Source organism: Simochromis diagramma, unplaced genomic scaffold, assembly GCF_900408965.1.
Source record: "Simochromis diagramma unplaced genomic scaffold, fSimDia1.1 OVJJ01000320.1, whole genome shotgun sequence".
In the NCBI taxonomy this organism is placed as follows: domain Eukaryota; kingdom Metazoa; phylum Chordata; class Actinopteri; order Cichliformes; family Cichlidae; genus Simochromis; species Simochromis diagramma.
This window is the reverse complement of record NW_024386773.1, coordinates 6,457,432-6,477,930: the sequence shown is the minus strand read 5'-3', so window position 1 is coordinate 6,477,930 and position 20,499 is coordinate 6,457,432. Positions and strand designations below refer to the sequence as shown.

Sequence of the window (20,499 nt, the reverse complement as noted above, 5' to 3'; positions counted from 1 at the left end):
GTGGTGAGCCCTAAAGGGAGGAGGACGAAGAGGAGGAAGAAGAAGAATTATTTTTGGTCACTTTCGTGTTTTTTGGAGGTCGGACTCACCAGTTATCTACTAGTTATCTACTCACCAGCAAGCTAGTTTTGCAAGTTGGGCAGTTTAAAACAGTGTCCAGAAGAAGTCACATGACCACTTGAGATTAAGCATTTCTAAGCACAGATTGCTAAATTAGTGCGTTACATTTGTATATATAGAAAGATCTTAGAGATAATAAAATCAAACGTTGAGAAAAATCAAAGACCATTTGGTTTTTCCATTTAAGCTTGTAAGAGTTTTCCTTCGAAGTTTGATATAAGGGTCACATGGTTACACCTGATGGCCACAACTTTCTTTACTCTTTTTTTCCCTCGTAAATTAGATCAAATGTTCACAGATATTGGACTTTGTTACCAGGATACCAACCAGTCTTGATGATTTTTAAAGTGAATATAAAAACATGTCTCTGTTATGAAACATTGAGTGTCTTATAGTCTTGCATACCCAAAATTAAAAAATAAACCTTTAATGCCAGAAGTATAACAAAATAAACAAAGTGCCCAAAAATCCCAAAACATTTGCAGAACAGGAAATCCAAATATCAGATTTCACTGGGACCACAGAACAAGGAGACACAGTAAAATGAACAACACAACAAACGATAAGCAGAGACAGACAATTATACAAAAGATAACGAGGGGAGAACAGGTGGGGAACACAGCTGTAACTAATCAGGAACAATAAGCCAACAAGGCAATAAAACTAAACAGCGCCAGAAATGAAAGACTACCAAAATAAAACAGGAAGAAGCTGTAACTAAACTAAGAAGGCAGAAATGGAAAACTGAGGATACGCTGATGAAAGGACAAACTATATACAGAACTCCAAACCAAAGCTAAGCTAATTTAAAAAGAAACAAATTCAAAAATAGAGGAATCATGAACTCTCAAAGGAGAAAATCATTCTCAAAAATAAAGAACAGGGAAATAAGCCCGCTGCATTTAACCCATTCTTTTTGTCAGTTCTAGGCCTTTTTATTCACTTACACTATTTGTAAGTGAATATTTGTCTTTAAATCTCTGTCTTCTTAATGATTCCTGATGTGATGCAGACTGAGTGATTGTTGTAACCAAACTGCCTTTGCAGAATGGTTTCAGAACTGTTTAATTGAACTGAAATTAGGGCTGAAGTAGCACCTTTTTCCAGATTTCTTTTTGTGAAATAACCCCGAGAAACATTGACTCTGTTTTCACCGTGTTTACTTCGTTTTATTTTATATCCAGCAAATAAATCAGTCCTTGCTTAATGGGCAGGGGTTTGCTGACCCCCTTCTCTTCAGGCTTGTGTGGACTGGAGGGTAATTGGAATCAATTTTGATGCCGTTATCGCTGGTGGCAGATGCACGAGGCTGCAGTGTGAAAAGGTCAAGGGTTGAGAGCGCTCTCCTAGGGGACTCAAGATGCCTGAGGCATAAAAATGTCACTGCTGGATCAATTTCACATGTAAACACGTTTTAATCTCAGAGGACTTTTGAGCATTTTTGTTGTTGTTGCTTTGTTTTTGTAGTTTTCTTATTGCTGGTTGTTGAAGAGCTCCAGAGAGCAGGTGGAGGGTTAAGATGTTGAAGATTGGGATATCAAAGTAACGCTTTCCATAACTTATCGTCTACGAAAGCCAAAGATTCTTTCTCCTGTGCATCTAGACTCAATTAGAGACTCGTCAGCTTGAGCTTGTCAATATATATATATATTTTATCACTCACTGCCCCCATGTTGTATAATTTACCCAGGAACACAGCCAAGGGAGTCAGGTTGACCTCAGTTGCTTTCAGGGTCACATTTTTACCCTCACCCTCAGCTGAAAGCATGTCATTAAAAATATTTTTTCCTTTGTATTTACACAGAGATCGCATTTATAAATAGAAATTTATTTTAACCTGAGTTTTTGTTTGAGGATTAGAGGGAAAACAGTAAAGACTAACAAGAGAAAGAAGGGGAAAAATAAATGAAAAATGAGAGTATGGAATACGTAAAACCGCCATAACATAAACTGTAAATTTAAGCTAACAGACTAGATTGTGTTACTAATTCTTATATTCAAATGTATCTCATTAGAGACAAAAAAAATGAAACTATAGTAATGCCATCATTTATCTCAGTCACCACAGAGAAATTAGCAGATTTCCTAAATAAAAAATATGGAGGAATAAAAACGTAGCTCACTTAACAACATAAATTCCCTTAAAAACCCTACAGGCCAGTTTCATTTCAGAAATATTGGACACCTAAAGATGCTGAAAATTGGTGTTGGAAGTCTGCAGTCCTGATGCCCACGCATTCATTTTTTTTCAGACCTCTCTAGGGATCATGGTTAATGCAATAACAGAGCTGACAAATTGAGTTGGTTTTATTGCATAGAACCACAATGGCAGTGAGTGAGCGTGTCCTTGACTCAGAGGAATCAGGTGTGAGCCCGAGGATGTGTTAAACCTGCATGCATGCAAGGCTCAGGAGAGGCAGTCCTGCAGCTCCTTATTAATCAACAGCTTGTTGAGCTCGTGGCCATTCCTCCTCCCCCACCTCCTCTGGTGCACCTTCACACTCTCTGTCGTCTTCATACGTTTTTTTTTTTTTTTCCCCCTTTCTCTTTTAAAGCCACAGCCTCTCATTCTATCTTTCACAGGTTATCTATACATTATGTCCTCAGCTAGCTGTTGTCACAAGAAAAAAAAAAGGAAATTATTTTTCAAAGATCATCACGGTACCTTGTTTTTGACCGTATCCTTAAATCATTTGACCAAATGAATTAAACATCTTCCCCAGGTGTGAATAATCAACTCAACTTAAACTGCAATCGTGAGCCTACTCTGTATGCTGAGAACATATTAACTGTGCTGTTTGGTTCTTTCAGTTTCATGGCTTGCGGTTGGCTGACATCCCTCCTGGATGACCTACAATATGGCAGATAAATAATATGAGAAAAAAATATGTCTGCTGCCTCCATGTTTATAGTTGGGGGGTTGCTCATATATGTTTGTCTCTTTTAAAACAGTGGAGTGCCAAGTTGAAAGTGGAAATGAGACACTTTGCAAACTTCACTTGTGTTTTTGTATATTCAAAACTTTTCAGCCATCACCTCAAAGGTGTCTTTTTACAACAAGGCTGAATAAGGCAGTACAGTACGTAAGTCACAATCTCATTAATGCGATCAATCATTTATTATCCTAAATCAACCATCTAGCCAACCAAACAGTAGAGAGTAAAATTTATAGAGGGAAAAAACTCATTCTCATAGGAAAAAAGCAAACATTTAATCAAAAGCATAGTGTGTCACTATAGGGCAGCACAGTGGTGCTGTTGCCTCACAGCAAGAAGGTCCTGAGTTGGAGACCACCTGGTAGGGGCCTTTCTTCCCTTGTTTGGGTTAGCTTAATTGGTAAACCTAAATTAGGTGCGAGTGTGAATGATTGTCTGTCTCTATTAGACTGGCGCCACCTGTCCAGGGCGTACCCTGCCTCACGCCCTATGTTAGGGGCTCCAGCCCCCCCGCGACCCTGATGAGGATCAGCGGAAGAGAATGGATGCGTGGATGTTAAAATATGTGGGGTTTATTCCAAGAGGTTTAAGAGTTTACTTTTTTTGACCTGTTAACCTCTTGGTATGCGCACACAGCAGCTTCTTCGTCTCAGTGCATCTTAATTGAGCTCCCTAAAAAGGTGGCAAGTGCTTTAGGATCATATTTTTTTTGTCTTTAAATGGTAGAGGTTGCACTTACCAGTGCAAGAAGAAACTGTTTACTGAATACATAACTAATATTGTTTGAAGCATCCTGAGCTCATGCAGTGATTTCCATTGCATACACCACTACAGAATCGTGTCTATTTTACACGACTGCTCCCTGTGGATCACAATCGTTCTGTTTTGATTTCGTCCTTGTGTGTGGAATCTGGCCGATCCTACGAGTCTTTTAATATTGCGCACCATAGATGATGAGCAAATACTTTGAATATACTGATTTGCAGTCTTTGACAAATTGGTGAACTGTCCCCATTTTTATTTCTGAAAGACTCTTTTGAAATGTTCTTTCTTTTACATGAAGTTTACATAATTTTTAAATCATTTAATTCTATTTTTATGTAAATTTTACACTGTTTTGTAACATTTTTTTTTAACTCAACAATACTATTGTGGCAGAAACTGAATTTCCCTGCTTTATAAAGAAGCCCACAAAGTACTACAATCTACAAACAGATGACAAAGCTCTCAGCTCAAGGGCTTTCAGCTCAACAGCCTGCACATTTGAGGACAATAAACCATTTAAGCTAACTACCTCATCATAATAAAAGCCCTTAGTGACAAAAACCTTGACTGCAGGTTCATAATCTGTTAACTTACTACTTTTAGAGTATATAAAATGTTTTCATTTACAACATAATTTACTGAGCCACACCTGTTTTCACCAGAGGTGTGGGTAAAAAATGCTAATGAGGTGGTTTACATTCCACGCGTGTACAACTGTGTCACTTGAATTTTTATAATTGTGCTGAGGGAGGCAGTGGAGAACGAATCCTTCACTTTCATGATTCTTTTGTGTGTATTAAACATTTGTGTCATTTTAACTCACTCATTGTAGCGTGAATTTTCAAAATGTGCCAAAATTGAAAGTAGTGTGACTCTCAGAACATGCACAGTGGAGTGCAAAAATGGTTTAGTGCATGGAGGACAGGAAGATGAATGTCTTTTCTTGTCTTCTGTGACGGGGGTACAAATGAATGGTAAAGATCTATGTTAGTGGAGCAGGATGAGAGGAACTAGGTATATGAGAGAAGGTAAAAGAAAAAAATTAAATTGCAAGAAAATGGACTGTGCAAAACAAAAAATAAAAAAATAAGGTCATATAATAAGGTGATCATCACAGAATCAGTTAAACTTCCACATAATTCTTAATCAATTTCACCTGATTTTGTGCGAATGACACGTGGAGGCCACAGATCACAGATCCCTCTGACTGATGTTTTCATTTTCTTTTTTGTTAGGAGATGAAACCTGCAGCCCACTCCTTCAGGTATTTTCATCCACACCATGTTAACTGTGTGTCTCCTGCACACTCAGAGGTGTGGAGGAGATTGACCATTAAACACAAAAGAAAGACATTGCTCTAAAAGGGCAACGATCCAGCTGCTGGTCCGGTACCTGCTCCTTTATGTGGGCAGGAACAAGAGGAGCACTGCCAGAACACAACAAAAGGCCTCTGGCAGGCTACTTGTGTGTGTTTCACACCAAACTCTCAGAATCAGAATCCACGAGGGTGGAATGAAAGCATGATGTGATGTAGTGGGACCTCTGCTCACAGCCCGGTGGCAGAGAACACCAGAACCCTCAGCTACATCCAGTTCTCCTTACAAATTAGAGGTGGTTCACAAAAAAGTCTGGAGATGCGACGGCAAAAACTATACAACATGTGCAAGCATGACAGCAAACATATGGGAAGGTATATCCTTTGAGGGTTGCACAGACCTGAATGTGCTAACCAACCCTGACTGTTATTAGGTGCCTGGATAAAATCCTCAGTCGCACTGTCAGACCTTATCTTGGTGCACTAAGTACCACCTGGTGCAGGACAATGACTCATATGGCAAACGTGCATAGGCAGCTCCCTGAATGATGAAGGCACTGATGATATTGACTGGCCCTCATGTTCCACAGGCCTGAATCCAGACTTTATGAACTGTGATGCTGAACCTGGACTACAGTCTGTCCAGAAGCTCACTGATGCTTTGATCCAAGTCTGCAAGGAAAGCCCAAGGACACGATCCAGATGTTGCCAGGGCTGAATACAGGTACGTGGGGGCCATGCTATAGTGAAAGTAGCCTCAGCCTGTGATTTGTGAGTTAAGTGTTAAGATAAATTTTTTAACTTAACTATAGAAATTCTTAGTAGCAACAGCAGTAATGTCTATTTAAACCTAACGTAAAGGCTCGATAAATAACATAAATAGGCTATTAGATTAAACATTTGGCTTAATTAAATTATTCTTGTTAACTTATGGTAACCTGCATTTCTTGTGGTGCAAAAACAGTTTCTCAAAATACAACTTACAGTAAACTTTAGAAGTTATAACTTTACGTAAGCAATACAGCAAACTGCAACTCTGCATTATTTAGTATGCTTCTTACAGGCTCTTTAGTAACTGCAAGTAAGGTGTGTCTTGTGATCTATATGTCACGCTACTATGGCATGCATAATTTCACATCTCTATACTGTGACCATTATAGTTACCACATCTCCATTTAGTCACACAGTTTATCAGGATTTCAAAAAACACAAAACTCCAATCTTGTAACACTTTCAAAAGTGAACAGAGTCCAAATTGTCCGAATGATGCAATCCCTGTAGCCGCTTTTCTTTACACTCATATCGCTACCATAGTCGGACAATCTGCCAACGAAAACTGAGAGTACACACTTCTTGAAAAGCTCAGTGAACGACTTGTTGCACATTTTCAGTAACCACAGTGCTGATGTGAACATTTCAAGCTTTGAACACTTTTACTGTAATAATACTTTCTCATATCTCTTGTGCCTACACAGCAGACATATTGTAACATATCAGTATGGTGTGGTCTGTAATTTACTGTATATACTGTAAACAGGTTTTACATACTTACTTGCAACTATTAGAATAACAAAGAAAACAATCGTTTACTTTTTTTTAATAATCATTAACTGACGATTATGTGATGCTACAAAATCAGCAGTCTCTATATTTTACATTTTGGTAGATTGGCAGCTTGATATGAAAAAAATCTTAGTATGAAGAAACTAAATATCAGCATAAATGAATAGGGCCCATCTGCTTTGCAGTGAGTGTATTTTCATGCCAAGTTAGGAGATGAAACATTAACTACAGTTCTTGCTATGCGTTCAGTTTGGTTGAAGCAGTTCAAATTTCACATTGCTTTTGTATTTTTTCACCCAAAGGTTAACTTCCAAGGCACAGCAATGGACATTAATTTCATTTCTCTTTAGTCAAAAACTTCCATTCTAGTCAGCAGAACTGTAATATTTAAAATAAAAAAATCAATTGAAAAATATTAATCTACTGCTTACAAAATGAGAAACGGACTCTTTGCATCTGAAAGTACCACATTTGTGGGAAATAAAAAAAGGTAACAGAAAACAAAACCGCTGTAGACACAGCAGTTCGATTTAACACCTGTCTACTAAAAATAGAAGGTGAAAAGCACGGCATCACAGCATGGGAATGGGAGAACAGTTTTTCCTCTGCGTGCGTTCAGCAGGTATGTGCCAAAGTTTGAAATGAAAATGGGTGTAATTATGCCACATTTCACTCTGAAGTTCAAACAGATGACTACTTAGCATAATAAAACTTTCAGAGTTACACGGCAACTGTACAAAACAGGGACGACACAGAATCGATTATAATACTTGTCCCAAAGTGCTGGGCAGGTGTTGCTGAAAGGAAAACACTGCATTGCTCAACGGCTGCTTGGTTCAGTAAGCGCGAACTCCTGGTTTGCTGTCCGGCGTCTGGTTGAAGGGATTTCCTGAGGTAGAGGAGCCATCCTGCTGGTCAATGGACTGATAGGCATCTCGGTTTCGTGATACAGAAGGGAAACCTGCAGAGACAAGCCACAAGTCTTCAACATCAGATTTTAACCACATCTAATCATGGACCTTGGAGACTGGACTGTTGTTGATATACATATTTAAAGTACTGGCACCCAGAAAGCTCAAATCTTTTTCTTTATCGTTTTCCCTTTCTCCTTACACACAGATTCATGAAACGGTTATGCAGATTTGCTATCTTGAGTCAAGTGCCTAGCCATGTCTGTAGAAATATAAATGACAGTGCTTGAATCTGTTATTACCAGCATACATTAAAAATACACACTCCCTCTGATGAATGGTAGACTGAGAAAACAGCCACTTTTATTCAAAATCCTTCTTTGATGGAAGAAGAAATTCCTCCCATTTCCCCACTACTGTTTGATTAGTCATTTTGAGAAGAGTCTGGGCACGGGAACTTCACTGATGTGAGACTGAACATGAAAAATCTCTTGTCCTTCTGTCAGCAGTCAAATAATCAAGATTATTTGAAAAAAATAAATAAATAAATTTACCAGAGGATATAGCTTCCTTGCTGTATTATAGGTGGGAACGTTTATGAAAGATTTTTATAAAGGGACTTCACATGAAGCATCTACAACAAACAGTCCTGACTCTGACATGGCCAGAATATCAACTATCCCCTTTGGCGTTTCAAAGACAGCACCTCTGCACAGTCCAGAGTCCAACTGCGGTGACAAACATGCACCTTTAATGCCAGTAAAACAAGAAATCTGGTTTCACTGCAGCTGTGTGGGAATATTGGCAATAGCCCAAAGATTGACCAAAGGATGGCATCACATAAATCTCAGCAAAGCGTGTGCATAAAACCAGGCCATACTCACTGTCTAGTATCACATCACATCATGTTGATTTTAATTAGGCTCATTTTAGAATGTGCAGCATCATGCAGCTCTGCTTTAAATACATGCAAATACAATGCAAGAGCACAAATGAGGCATCTGGAGACTAAAAACCTGAATAAAACATATAGCTGATGCAAACTTTCAGATACATATAAACTCCTAAAATACAATAAATAGTGTTTGCATAAGAGCAATCTCTACAAACAAACATAGCAATGCAGGCAGGTATGGGCTTACTGAAGGTGGGAACAGTCAAATTAAAAGACAGATTAAAAAAACAAAAAAAAACACAAAGAGATGGACAGCAGAACACTGACAAGATGATTGTTTAGAAATAAATACAAAAGGGGAAAAAAAAAAAATCTATTTCTCTTTATCATCCTGCAGCCTGATATGGAATCTTACTTCCTGCATAGAAGGAGTTGGAAGAGGATGATTGGAGGAGAGAAACTGTAAAAAGGGAAGAGGCCAGGAATCAATAGCGGCGCCCAATAAAGGCACTGTCAGCACTGTCCGTAGTGCATCGACTGTCCACAGAGGTCTCAAAGTCTGAGAGGTCAAAAGGTTGAAGAGAAGAGAAGAGAAGAAGAAATGATCAAATTCCAACTACAACAACAAAAATCAGCCTTTACAAAAAATAAATACTAAGGTGTGACAGTAAGGTATGCCAAAGAGCAAAGGACGACATGCAAGAAAAATAATGACATTTTAAGTTGGGAACAAATATTTAAGGAGTGCACATTAATTTAATTTAGGAGCACATTAATTTAAGGGTAATGCATGGCAGGCAGTCTGCTAAGCTGCAATTTACTTAGTTATTGCTAGCAAGGCTGTTGCACTTTACATCACGGCACAGTTCTGGTACAGTTCACACATAATGGCAGCAGACTCATTGCTCAAAATTAACGATAAGTGTTTAAAAGATGAGTCTGTCATTTCAGACGTGTTATGTTTATCTAGCAACCAACCGTCAATTTTCCAGTCGTTTGTTGTATTTAGTTTCCCTGGCTGCAGAGTTTTTACTGACTTTTCAATGTCTTGAGGTGCACTGTATGAAAATGAGACTCCTAAAAACAGTCTTAAATATGCATTTGTTGGCTAAAGCTTAAAGGTCCCTGGTAGGTGTTAGGCCTAGTATTTACTGTATGATGTGGAAACTGTTCAGACTGCTATTTGGTCTGTCTACAATAGTCTTTGCATGCACACGATTAAAAAAATCACACTACACAAACGCAGAGATAAAAATTAATCTTATCTGTGTGTGTGTTTTTAAGCACTTGCTAAGTCTCTTTAGCAAATACGACCCTGGATAACACTGTCACAGTTTGAGGTATGAAGTTATTCAAACCATTAATAAATGGCTTTTTCTAATGCCGATTTAAAACCTCAAAATGATTGCAGTTAGCCGTAAACATAAATAGGATACTAAACTCAAAGATGGAGCCTTTTCACTCTAAAAAAAAATTGTGCACATTTTTTTTTGTAGCTTGTTGATGCCAGAGGTCAGAAGTGAATGGCCAGAGTGCTTCAAGCTGATAGGAAGGCAAAAGCAACTCATTACAACCAAGGTGTGCAGAACAACAACAACAACAACAACGACAACAATCTTCCTATAATTTATAATCTTTATAATCTCTTTCTGCTATTTGCACCTTTTTTTACTGTAAATTTCTAAGTTAATTTGTAAATTTTTGTAGTAACCTGTAAATTGTAAATACTGTAAAACTTTTTTCTGTCATTTAATAGTCGGGCATTGCACAGCTACAAACATTTCACCCCATGTAAAAAAAAAAAAAAAAAAAAAAAAAAAAAAAAAGGGTGCCCTGTCTAATAAGCCTCAATTCCTACTGCACGAGAGCTGCCAAGTTACCCAGCAGGATAAGTTGGAATCTCACAGACCTCAAATCGTCACAAAATAGTTTCTTGAAGATTACAGTGATCTCACTGTAATGCCACAAGATCTCAATCTAAGAACGAACCTTTGGGATGTGATGGAAAAGGAAATTCAGCTGACAAATCTGCAACATCGTGTGATGCAGTCGTGTCAATATGGATCAATATCTTTGAAAAATCTTTCCAGAACCGTGTTGAATCTATGCCATGAAGAATTAAGGCAGGTCTGAAGACAAAATAGGGCCCAACCCATTAAAAACAAGATGTACATAAAAAAATGCTACCATCTATGGCTCGCAAATGAGAAGGCACCTTTTCCTTTCAATTTTGCTTATGGCTTTTAATTACCTGCCAATCATAGTGTGATTTTGTTTACTGTGTAAACAAAATCACAGCTTATTACTTGCTGTTCTTTTTCAATGTTTCTGAGGCTTTCATCTACCCATGTAAAGTACGTGCCTCACCTCTATGTGCTTTGACAGTCTGGATTTGCCTGTTTATAGGTGCTAAGCACTGGTTGGTTTAATGACCACAGTCACTTTGACTGACTGCAAAAGTGTGACGGCTCAAATGTGCAGTTTTTGCTTCATTGGATGTAAAACTTAAGTCTAATACACAAACTCAGAGTAATTCAACCACCATAAGAGGTCCATCAATCAAAATTCTGGGAGCCCCAAATACCTGAATCAACAGTTCACTCACACACACTTGATTGTCTGGTTCCCAGAGTGCTCAGTGCAGCGGGGAACCATATAAATGCCAACAACGCAATCAGGCAGCAATTAAAACTCACATAGTCTGAAACTGACATTAGCCGCTTTCATCAGTCATTACACACTCTAATGGATGTACCTGCTGTGTGAATGTGGCGGTAAAGTAAAACCACAGAGAGAGCACATTCATCAATATTCAATTATCTGCAAAGCAAGCAGGAAATATATTTTGTCAACTGCAGTTTTGGGTCGTAATGCAAGAGAAATTTCATTACTTTACCCAGCGTGACATGAAATAACATAGTATTTTGGCCTATAATACTAATATTAATAGTAATAAAATTGCGTTACACCAACAATATGTGGTTTTATTTTTCCCATTTGTGTTGTTGTTGCTCTTATTATGGATCAATCGCTAATGAATGAGTAACATTTTCCGGGATTTAAGAGTCCAGCGGACGTCACAGCTCAGTGGGATTTCTAATGGAAAAGCTCTCAGCAGAGAGAGGTAAAGTCTACAAATCAATGACCACACACACTTGATCAAACATCCCTTCACTTGTTAGCGTGCTTATAAGATGTTTGCCTGCAAACAGAACGCTATACACCCAAAAGTCAGTACCAACACAAAGTGTTCATCCGATTTGAGTCCATCTGTGTTTCTTTCCACATCACTCCTGTGCTATTTCTGTCCATGTGCTATCATGGCAGATCATACACTCGTAGGCCTGCATGGGCTTAATGTGTTTCTCCATGCAGTATAAACTGGTTGCCAGGATGACACACAAATGTAATAAACATTTGATTGAGAAAGGGTTTCTTTGACTGGCCGAGCTGCAGCTCAAATATTTCTCTGCATTTTAAGTCTTGTGACTGTAACTAATCAGTTTGACGGTGGAATCATCTGCCAGCGCTTTCGCTCAGCGTCCTGCCAGGTTGCTGCTCTCGGCAGGCTTTTCATGGCAAACGGCATAAAACAACACAAGGAAGACATCAAAGTGCCCTTGGACACATGCATTACTCCATACCTTAGAGCTTTGGTCATAAAGCGGTGGGTAGGCTCAGGTATTTTAGATACTTTCTCACTAGTTCTGAAATTATACTGGGAGATGTACCCTCTGTGTTGTGTATGTATTTCTGCTTTCATTACCTTTTCACAGCTTTCATGACAACAAAATGAAAAACTGAGGAACCTGAGCCAAAATCTTTTCAAATGTCGAAATGTTTTATGCTACTGTACGTGACCCATCTAGTCGTACTTACCAAAGTTGATGTTGTAATCTCCTCCTCGCTCGCGGTACATTTGGTAGACAAAGAAGCAGGAAATGGGTTTGAGCAGCAGGTTGAGGATGGTCATCCCTGCGCCGAAGCGAAACAAGTCGGTCGAGGCACCGAGGGGGTAGAATATCCCGAGATGGACGATGTCGGTCAATATTGTCAAAATCATCCCTATCAGAAACTACAGGGAGCACACAAAAGAGACATGTAAAGCGACATAATTGTAACATGGAAAATGAAGTCATTTGGTTGGTGGGTGTGATATAAAAAAAACAAAACAACTAAAGTATAGCATACATGTTCTGGAAAAAGATTTTTGAGGCAAGCCATTACAAAAAGAGTAAAACAAAACAAGATCTTGTCTTATAATTTGGGACAGTCAATATCCATATTGTTAAATGAGAAATAACTTTCCAATAAAAAAAATAATTCAATATGAGTGAAACATGCTATTAGTTAAACACTTGAAAATAAGTGAATTCACTTAAGGCACCTGAGAAAAATGTTGCCAGGACTTAACCATACTGGAAAAGATATACAGTGGGATATATATCCTGCAGCTGATTGGGCGGGTGATTGATCCAATTTAAAATACCACTCAGTGCTAAGAAATCCTGCTTATCCATTAGTTGTGCACCAGTGTTTTTTCTTGATAGATCTTGGACATGAGTGAATATGACATTGGACTTTAATGCACACAAGGTAAAAGGCTCCCCTGTGGTTACATCCCAGCGTCTATAAGTCTAAATTAAGTTCAGTACAGTGACAGAGTCCAGTACTGTCAAACTGTCGTTTTGGTTACTGTCAAAGAATAACACAGTAGACGGTTATTTTGTTCAAGATTCATCCCTTCATTTCAAACACTCAAAGCCTGGACAAAGGTGGACTTTAAGTATAGTTTTGTTAAATCCATCAGTTAAAGTTAGTCATAGTGGGTTAGAGTCATCCACAAAGCTACATAGCCCCCTGAGATTAATATAATTTCCCATCAATTGCAGTAAAGAGTTTGTTTTAGTTAAATAAAATAAGTAACCACATCATTCAAACAGAAACTGAAAGAATCCGTCCATTACAAGGACATGAAGATTTAGAGTGTAACAAATATTTTGTATCAGCATAAAACTATTTATGCAGTGAACACACAACTAAAATGCAGCAACCTCTGGGGCTGAAAAATGAAATAAGAGCTGAAGCTGAAGCACCAAAAGCTGCAGCCCCTGAGGTTAGCTTCACAGGCCAGTCAGGTCCCATGCTAAAATGTCCAACGTTACAGCAGAAATGCATAAAGCATTTCGACATCTGCTGTTGTTTAGTGTTCAATCATACAAAAACACACTTGAGTAATTTTAAAGCCTGTTTTGATGCAAGTCAGAATGAGCATCCCATTTAATATTACAACACTTTATGAAGGTACCCTGCTAACCAAACTAGCTAGCAATAGATGGCAACTCCTCCTCACTGCCTGCTCATGTTAATATGGTCAGATTTGACTTGGAAAAAAAAAATGAACACAGCCAAAGCCAGAATGTGAAACTCGATCCAAAACTAAAGCCATGAAAAACCACATACCATTGTGGCCATCTTCTATATACAGTCTATGAGAAGGGCTCAGTATTTTTGTTGACCCACAGTCAGGATGAGGCACTTAATAGTTTCCTCTGACAGACAGAAGAGCCAACTGCACAAGTTTTCCTTCTATCTGATAACGGCTCTCATTAAAAGCTGTTCTTGCTTCAGAACACAATCAAAAAACAATTCTGAAGTCACACTTTTGTTTAGTTTTTTTTCCCCCTTAGTCAGCTGATGTCACTAATGTACAATGGAAACACCAGTCACGGGTTCAGAGTTACGGTATGATAAGGGTTGACAATTCTGAAACTTCAAACATTTAAATTACATTTGCTTAAGGAACCATTTTAAACTGTCTGAGGGCCTCAGCTACTGTACTGTGGTAAATTAAGGGCTCTTTTTCAAAGGGATGCTCACAGAATGCCCTAGATTCCACAGACAAATAGGTTAGCACAGATATGCAGCACTGCACCTAAAGTTGGACTACTTTATGTGTCACATGATGCTATAAGAGCGTATGAAGAAATGAAGGCAGAGACTCACCATGATCACTGCATCTATTGAGTCCCTCTGTGCAATCGCCCACACTCCAACTGCTAAAACGCTAAAGTTCGCCCATGTGAAGGCCACTGACAGCCACACCATACTCCCCCTGAAGGAAACACACAATTCATACGAGACAGATTCTTACACACCCCAGGAGAGTTACGTGCGATTTCACAGAGGATGAGACATGTAGGTGAAGGAGTTGACCTGAATCAGGAGTATAAGCATGTGTCTGTGTGCCAAAAGAGGAGAGAAATTCCTCAGGTTTGTGGAAAAAAAGCCTGTGCTCATACTCACCAGACTGTAAGCAGCCAGTGCACCAGTACGATGGCCTGGAATAGAGAAGGACAAAAATGTGTTTACACTGAACTGAGACCCAGAACAGCCAGTGTATAGCTAAGAATGATGAAACTCTATCACTCAAACACAAGTTAAAAACTTCAAATCATCACTGCGTGCAGCTAATCTGCAGCAATGATTTATCTTTTGATTTAGGTCTCTAAGAGGACCGGAGACATCTTTTTCAACCTCGCCAAATTGCATTTTTTATACATATCATTTCCTTCAATTCTGTGAAACAAAGTAAAATTAACTCATTTCAAAAAACTTTAAGAGATAAATGAATGAATGACTGAACACACTAAATGAATATAAAAATGCACCATCTTGCAGAAACTGTTAGTGTCCTCCAAGCTTACTTTTAACATCACAGGTTTTATAATCCTTGAAAGAGCTGTCCAAAATTACATTTGACCCATTTTGTTCTTTGGACAGAGCACAAGGACACTTTTGTCCCTGTTCAGTTTCACGGTTAATCAAAGGCATCAGTTCATCAGTTAATGTTCATCACAGAATATAGTTTGTCTCTACTATTTTTTGATGCCTTAGTTCCCCCCAAATTCACTGCATATGAGTGTTTAAAGTGTTTGTGAAAATAAATATGTTTATATGTTTAAATAATGACCTCTGTCAAAGGACCTGCTGCCACTCAAAATTGTCCTTCAGGGACCGTATCCCCTGAACATTACCTTAAACACTTCTTACTTAATAGTAAAAAGTAGAGCAGCAGTTTACTGTGATCTGAGTCACAAGCAGAGGAAGGTCGTTGCCACACAGAGGAATTACCACTGAGGAACAGAGCTGACATTTCATTGAAAACCAGCGTTTGTTTGAGCGTACAAGCCGAGGCAATCAGAAACGCAGAAAGTAAACCTCACCTTTAGATTTATGGCAGGGATTTCCATAATTGTCTGTTTGGACAAAGCAGCTCCTCCTTGATCCGATTCGGCGTTTCAACTTGTTAAAGAGCTACATGAAAAAGTACCGCAGTTTCTCTTCTTACACAAACTTCTGTCTAAACCCCTCCTCCCGTCGGCTCAGCCTTGCAAACACAAGCCATGTGACAGCAACCTGACTCGTTCCCATGTGACTCCTGCCCCTCTCACCCCCTCACCCCCTCACCCCTTCCCCCAACCCCTGGGGTGCGGTTCAATTGGCAAATTTGCTTAGGAAGGTTACTAACTAACTGAAGAGACCCGGAAATATGTGTGCGGCAGTCAGCCGCTTCCGTGCTTCTTGTATTACTTCCTTAAGCAGAACTTTAATTTAATGATTTAATAATAACTGGACGCAAGGAATTATATATATATAATTGAAATGATATTTCACTCGTGTTTTTAGTTTATATTCCCCGCATGGTAAATTAATATTATTGAACTTTTCTTTATGAGTTCCTGCCACACAAACACATGAGATTTCAATTAAAGGACCAGAATGTATTTAGTACATCTTAGTAGTGTAGCTCAAATAAGTCAAAAGATATCAACCAAAAACTATTCTATTACACATTCTCAGGAGGATATAACTGTACCCGGATTCTCAGCACAGCCCGGTTCAATTTTCCTAAGTGGCCTTTCTAAAAGTATATTAACATAAAAAAATTCTGTGAAGTTTTCAGTGCTGACAGAAAAAAAATACAAGATTAATATAAAAAAATATTATATTATATAAAAAATAGTAACATTTTATTTAAGAGTTATTATTATTCTGTCAACTAAATATAAAGTGTGGTGATGGAGGTTGACTACCCAAGCACCCTGGGCTCCAAAAACTAGTGAAGCTCTCTGATGCCTCTTTCATCCCTTACAAATGAGGCAAAGTGGCTTAGTCCACCCACTCTTGCAGATGCATTCAAAGCACAGCTAATTTATTGTATTTTAGTAACTGCTAATCCACATCCCGAATCATGTCTCTACCCAAGTAAGGATAGAAAAAGGAAAAATATAAAAGAAATGCTTGGAGAACAAAGGTCAGTGGAGGACAGCTAACAAGTTAAAATGGTTTAGCTATCAGTGGTTGCTAAAGACAGAGAGCCATTGTCAGATGTGACACACTATTAAGTTTACTCAGCACGACTAAACAACATGAAATTTCAGATACAGCCAGAGAGAGTGAACCAGCAGCCTCTCCAAAGAGGAACTCAGTAAGTTTATTTCAGTCACTTGTATTTAAAGCAGTTTCAACATCAACAATGCCAACGTCAAGCAGCATTAAGCTTTATTGTAGGTTGGACCAGCTGTGTCGTAATCAATGCACATTTTGAGGAAGCCTGTGTGTTTACAGCTCATGAACTAGAATACCACAATGACACTGCTTATTAAAAAAATGAGTTGGGTAGTCACATATATGTTGATAGATGTTTATTATTGTTTGCTACTTCTAATGAGACACTGTCAGGCAGCACACCAACATATCAGCATACACTCTTGCAAACCTTGTCATGCACTATTTAATCATCCTGTATCCACAAGACCATTAGACTGTCGTAGATTTTTTGTGTTTGATAACATCAAAGGAGCACTAACAGACAGTAGTGTGAAAATGACTTTAAAAGGAAGTTGGGACTGAAGGAGTACTTTGAGCATTAGTTGCCACTTGCAGCAGATGGTGATGCCTGTTGTTTAAATAGATACTGAAAATAGAAAATAGAAAATAGAAAAAACAAAAACCAAAAAAAACCAAACCAACAAAAACAACAACCTATGGCCACCTTCACTGAGTTCTCAGTAAACATTTTCTTGATGATGATTGAGTCTTAATGAAAACAACACGTGGACTCAATTCACAAGCATTTTCTTATTGCCAATTCAGATTTCAAAGTAGGCTATAACTTTGTTTAGTTCAGACATTTAGTGAAGTCCAATTAAGCCACAGTCTGGTCAAAAGATCTTGCAGGTGCATTCCTATAATCCTTACACAGCTGGTGTGGAAAAATCTTTTCTTGTCTTTCAGTCCATAAGTATAGTTTTTAACAAAAACATATGTAATAGCCATAATCATATATCACCACAGAAACACTTACTGCATATAAAATATATATAAGCAGTCTCGTCTGTCATCACACAGCTCACGTGGATGAAAGCCAGGAGGTGCAGATGCTGTGACAGGCTGGCAACCTGGGTTTACCCTGCCTCTTGGCCTCTGCCAGCTGTGATAGGCTCCACCCGCCATGACGGAAGAGAATGAGTGGAGGGAGGTGCAGCTGAAAGCTGTAGAAATCATTCAAAACTGTGCTTGTCTGATTATTATATTATTTCAAAGGGTGAGCGCTCCTTGCCCTTTGGTTCTTAATATTCTAAATGACCAGAATCATGAAGTATGTATCACTCGTTCCTTATGTGACTGCCATTTGCCTTCCTCACCGATGCCTGTGTGACATTATGTCCCTGGACTTTAGCACATTTAACCTTTCAGCTCGCTGTAAGTCACTGTGGATGAGAGCAGCTGCCGAACTTTTAAAATGTTAATATGAGATTCACTCTCTGTGATTTCTGTTCTGCAGTCTGACTCAGTCTTTGGCACTTCTGTGCCCTTTTCACTGAAGACAGATTCACGGCCCAGTGTTGGCATATGGCCTCTGCACTATCCAGCATTAACCCTGACCCCACATGTGACCTCTGACCCCTCTGGCAGCACACAAATTAATTTTTCTCTTTGACTGAACGATTAATTCTTTAAAATCCGCCATAATTAAATTTAGCAGCCTTGCTGTCCTGAATGTGCTCGTGTATACATGTGTGTGAAAATGAGACTGCAGTGGGACAAACACACGAGTGTTACATTTTGTAGTGTAACGTCACAACTTTATCCAGCACAGATAAAGCACTCATACAAAAAACTAATATTTGAACTGAGCACATATAATTTCTTTGATGTTTTGACACGTGGTGGCAGATTTCGGACTAGCTCCCATGTGACTTCTTTTCATTTCTTGCTCATCTATGTGCTTTAAGAAGTAACCTGATTTTGAAAAGTTCCCTTGAAATAGACACCATGGGGGTTAATTAATTCAAGAAAGGTAAACATGCATTTGTCGTAGCTGCAGCTCTACAGGGATGTGGCTGTGTGTAATCTATCTTTTCTCTGGCTGTTGGCCAGGTTTCAACAGGGCACTCTACCAGAGCACTCTGACATAGGTAAATATAAAGAATACATGACTGTTGCTTTTATTTTGTGTCTGTAAATCAGGATAGCACAATCGTAGTTCAACTGAGATGGTGCTTAGGAAAGAAAAATCTGTGTTACTTTCTTCATCTAATGAAATATTGATGTGGCTAGATTTGCAGAGGCTTTGTGTGATCTGAACTACGCTGAATGTAATTTCTTGCACTTGCTCTAATGTGTCGTAAGCTTTGTGTCAAAGCATTCTGAGACTTAAGTGTAGATGGCAGATTATCTTATTACATGAAGATAGACGGTGCTTCTTTGGTGCCTCAAAAATCTCCATATTAAGGAAAATGCTCTCTTTGAAACAGGCTTACATTACAAAGTGTATCGATCAAAGTGAGCCATTTAGGCTTCATCTTCATAAAGATTTGATCTTTTTTCCTTAAAACTGTGATATAAAATAATGAAAGAAAGGGACTAGCTAACTACCTTCTGGCCCAGTGGTGGAAGGGGATTAATTACATATTCTGTGCAACCCTGTTTCCAAGAAAGTTTAAAATATAAATAGAAGAAGGGGGGATTTAAAAAACAAAAAACAAACAAAACCAAAGCCAAACATATGCTTAATTTGACTTTGATGCCAGAAACACTTAAGCGTGATTCCTACTGCGCGTTGCATCACCTCTCCATTTAACAGCACACTCTAAGTGTTTCAGAACTGTGGGCATTACTTGCTGTGGTTTCTAAAGCTTTCTGGATACTGGATTTCAGCTGCTTCAGGGCAAAACTCAACATCACAGCCATTGGTTTTCAGCCTTGTCCCTTGCATACAAAGATTTATCCCAGTTTAATGATACTGAGCACTGAAGATGATGAAGATTTCACATTCTTTTTGTGTTTCTACACTGAGAAATGTTATCCTTAAACTATTAAATGATTTGCCTCTTCCACAGAATGATGAACCACCCTCCAGTACTCACCACCATCCTTTGTTCCAAAAGCCTATTTATAATAGAATATAAGGGCACATCGTTTCAGTTTCTAAATTCAAAACTGACTCGAATTATTATTTCATGGTTGGTACAGTGTTTGGCTTATTCCTCTTGAAACTGCAGCGTCGCAGCCTCATGTGGCTCTTTTACCCATTTCCAGTGATTGCCTGTGACCCTGAGCCAAAAACAAACAACCCAACCAACTTTGAATATTTGCATCACAGCCTGTGTGTGTCACGTTGACCATTATCGTGTTAATTTTGCATACATGCAAAGATAACAATGGCTCGTGCTATTCCCCCTACCTATGGATTTCACATCCAAAAGAAATCTTTAGATAAAACACAGAATTTAACAATGCAAGGATAAACCTTCACCACCAACCCTGCTAGCTTAGCAGTGGCAGTGAAACTGGCATGTTTTATAATTATTTTTACAATTGTAAATGGCTTTGGCTGCTGCATGTTCTACTGATTATAAAAGTAGGTGTTAATTTGACTGATTTGCATAAACCCAGCAGGTGTCAAGATAAACCTAAAGCACAGAT

General features: G+C 38.6%; 1 protein-coding gene across 2 annotated transcripts; it reads right to left on the bottom strand.

Annotated features, from left to right (window-relative positions):
- Positions 1–6,127: 6,127 nt before the first annotated feature.
- Positions 6,128–15,943, bottom strand: LOC120717422 (angiotensin II receptor-associated protein). 2 transcript variants are annotated; one of them, XM_040005399.1, is made up of 5 exons: positions 15,732–15,935; positions 14,812–14,846; positions 14,512–14,620; positions 12,385–12,580; positions 6,128–7,660 (listed from the first exon to the last, which is right to left on the bottom strand). In XM_040005399.1, the coding sequence occupies exons 1-5, from the start codon at positions 15,756–15,758 to the stop codon at positions 7,536–7,538; spliced, it is 492 nt and encodes a 163-aa protein (XP_039861333.1). In that variant the 5' UTR covers positions 15,759–15,935; the 3' UTR covers positions 6,128–7,535. The 2 variants fall into 2 exon arrangements, with proteins under 2 accessions (XP_039861333.1, XP_039861343.1); XM_040005409.1 differs by lacking the exon at positions 6,128–7,660 and adding an exon at positions 7,880–9,064 and having other exon boundaries at positions 15,732–15,943.
- Between the last annotated feature and the right edge of the window lie 4,556 nt (positions 15,944–20,499).

What these genes read in the sequence shown, in the direction of transcription:
- LOC120717422 (XM_040005399.1), bottom strand. Translation starts at nt 15,758, where the DNA reads ATGGAAATCCCTGCCATAAATCTAAAG. An exon ending in TCCCTGCCATAAATCTAAAG is followed by an intron (nt 14,847 to 15,731) that starts GTGAGGTTTACT and finishes TCTCTATTCCAG; the next exon opens with GCCATCGTACTGGTGCACTG. An exon ending in AGATTACAACATCAACTTTG is followed by an intron (nt 7,661 to 12,384) that starts GTAAGTACGACT and finishes TTGTCTCTGCAG; the next exon opens with GTTTCCCTTCTGTATCACGA.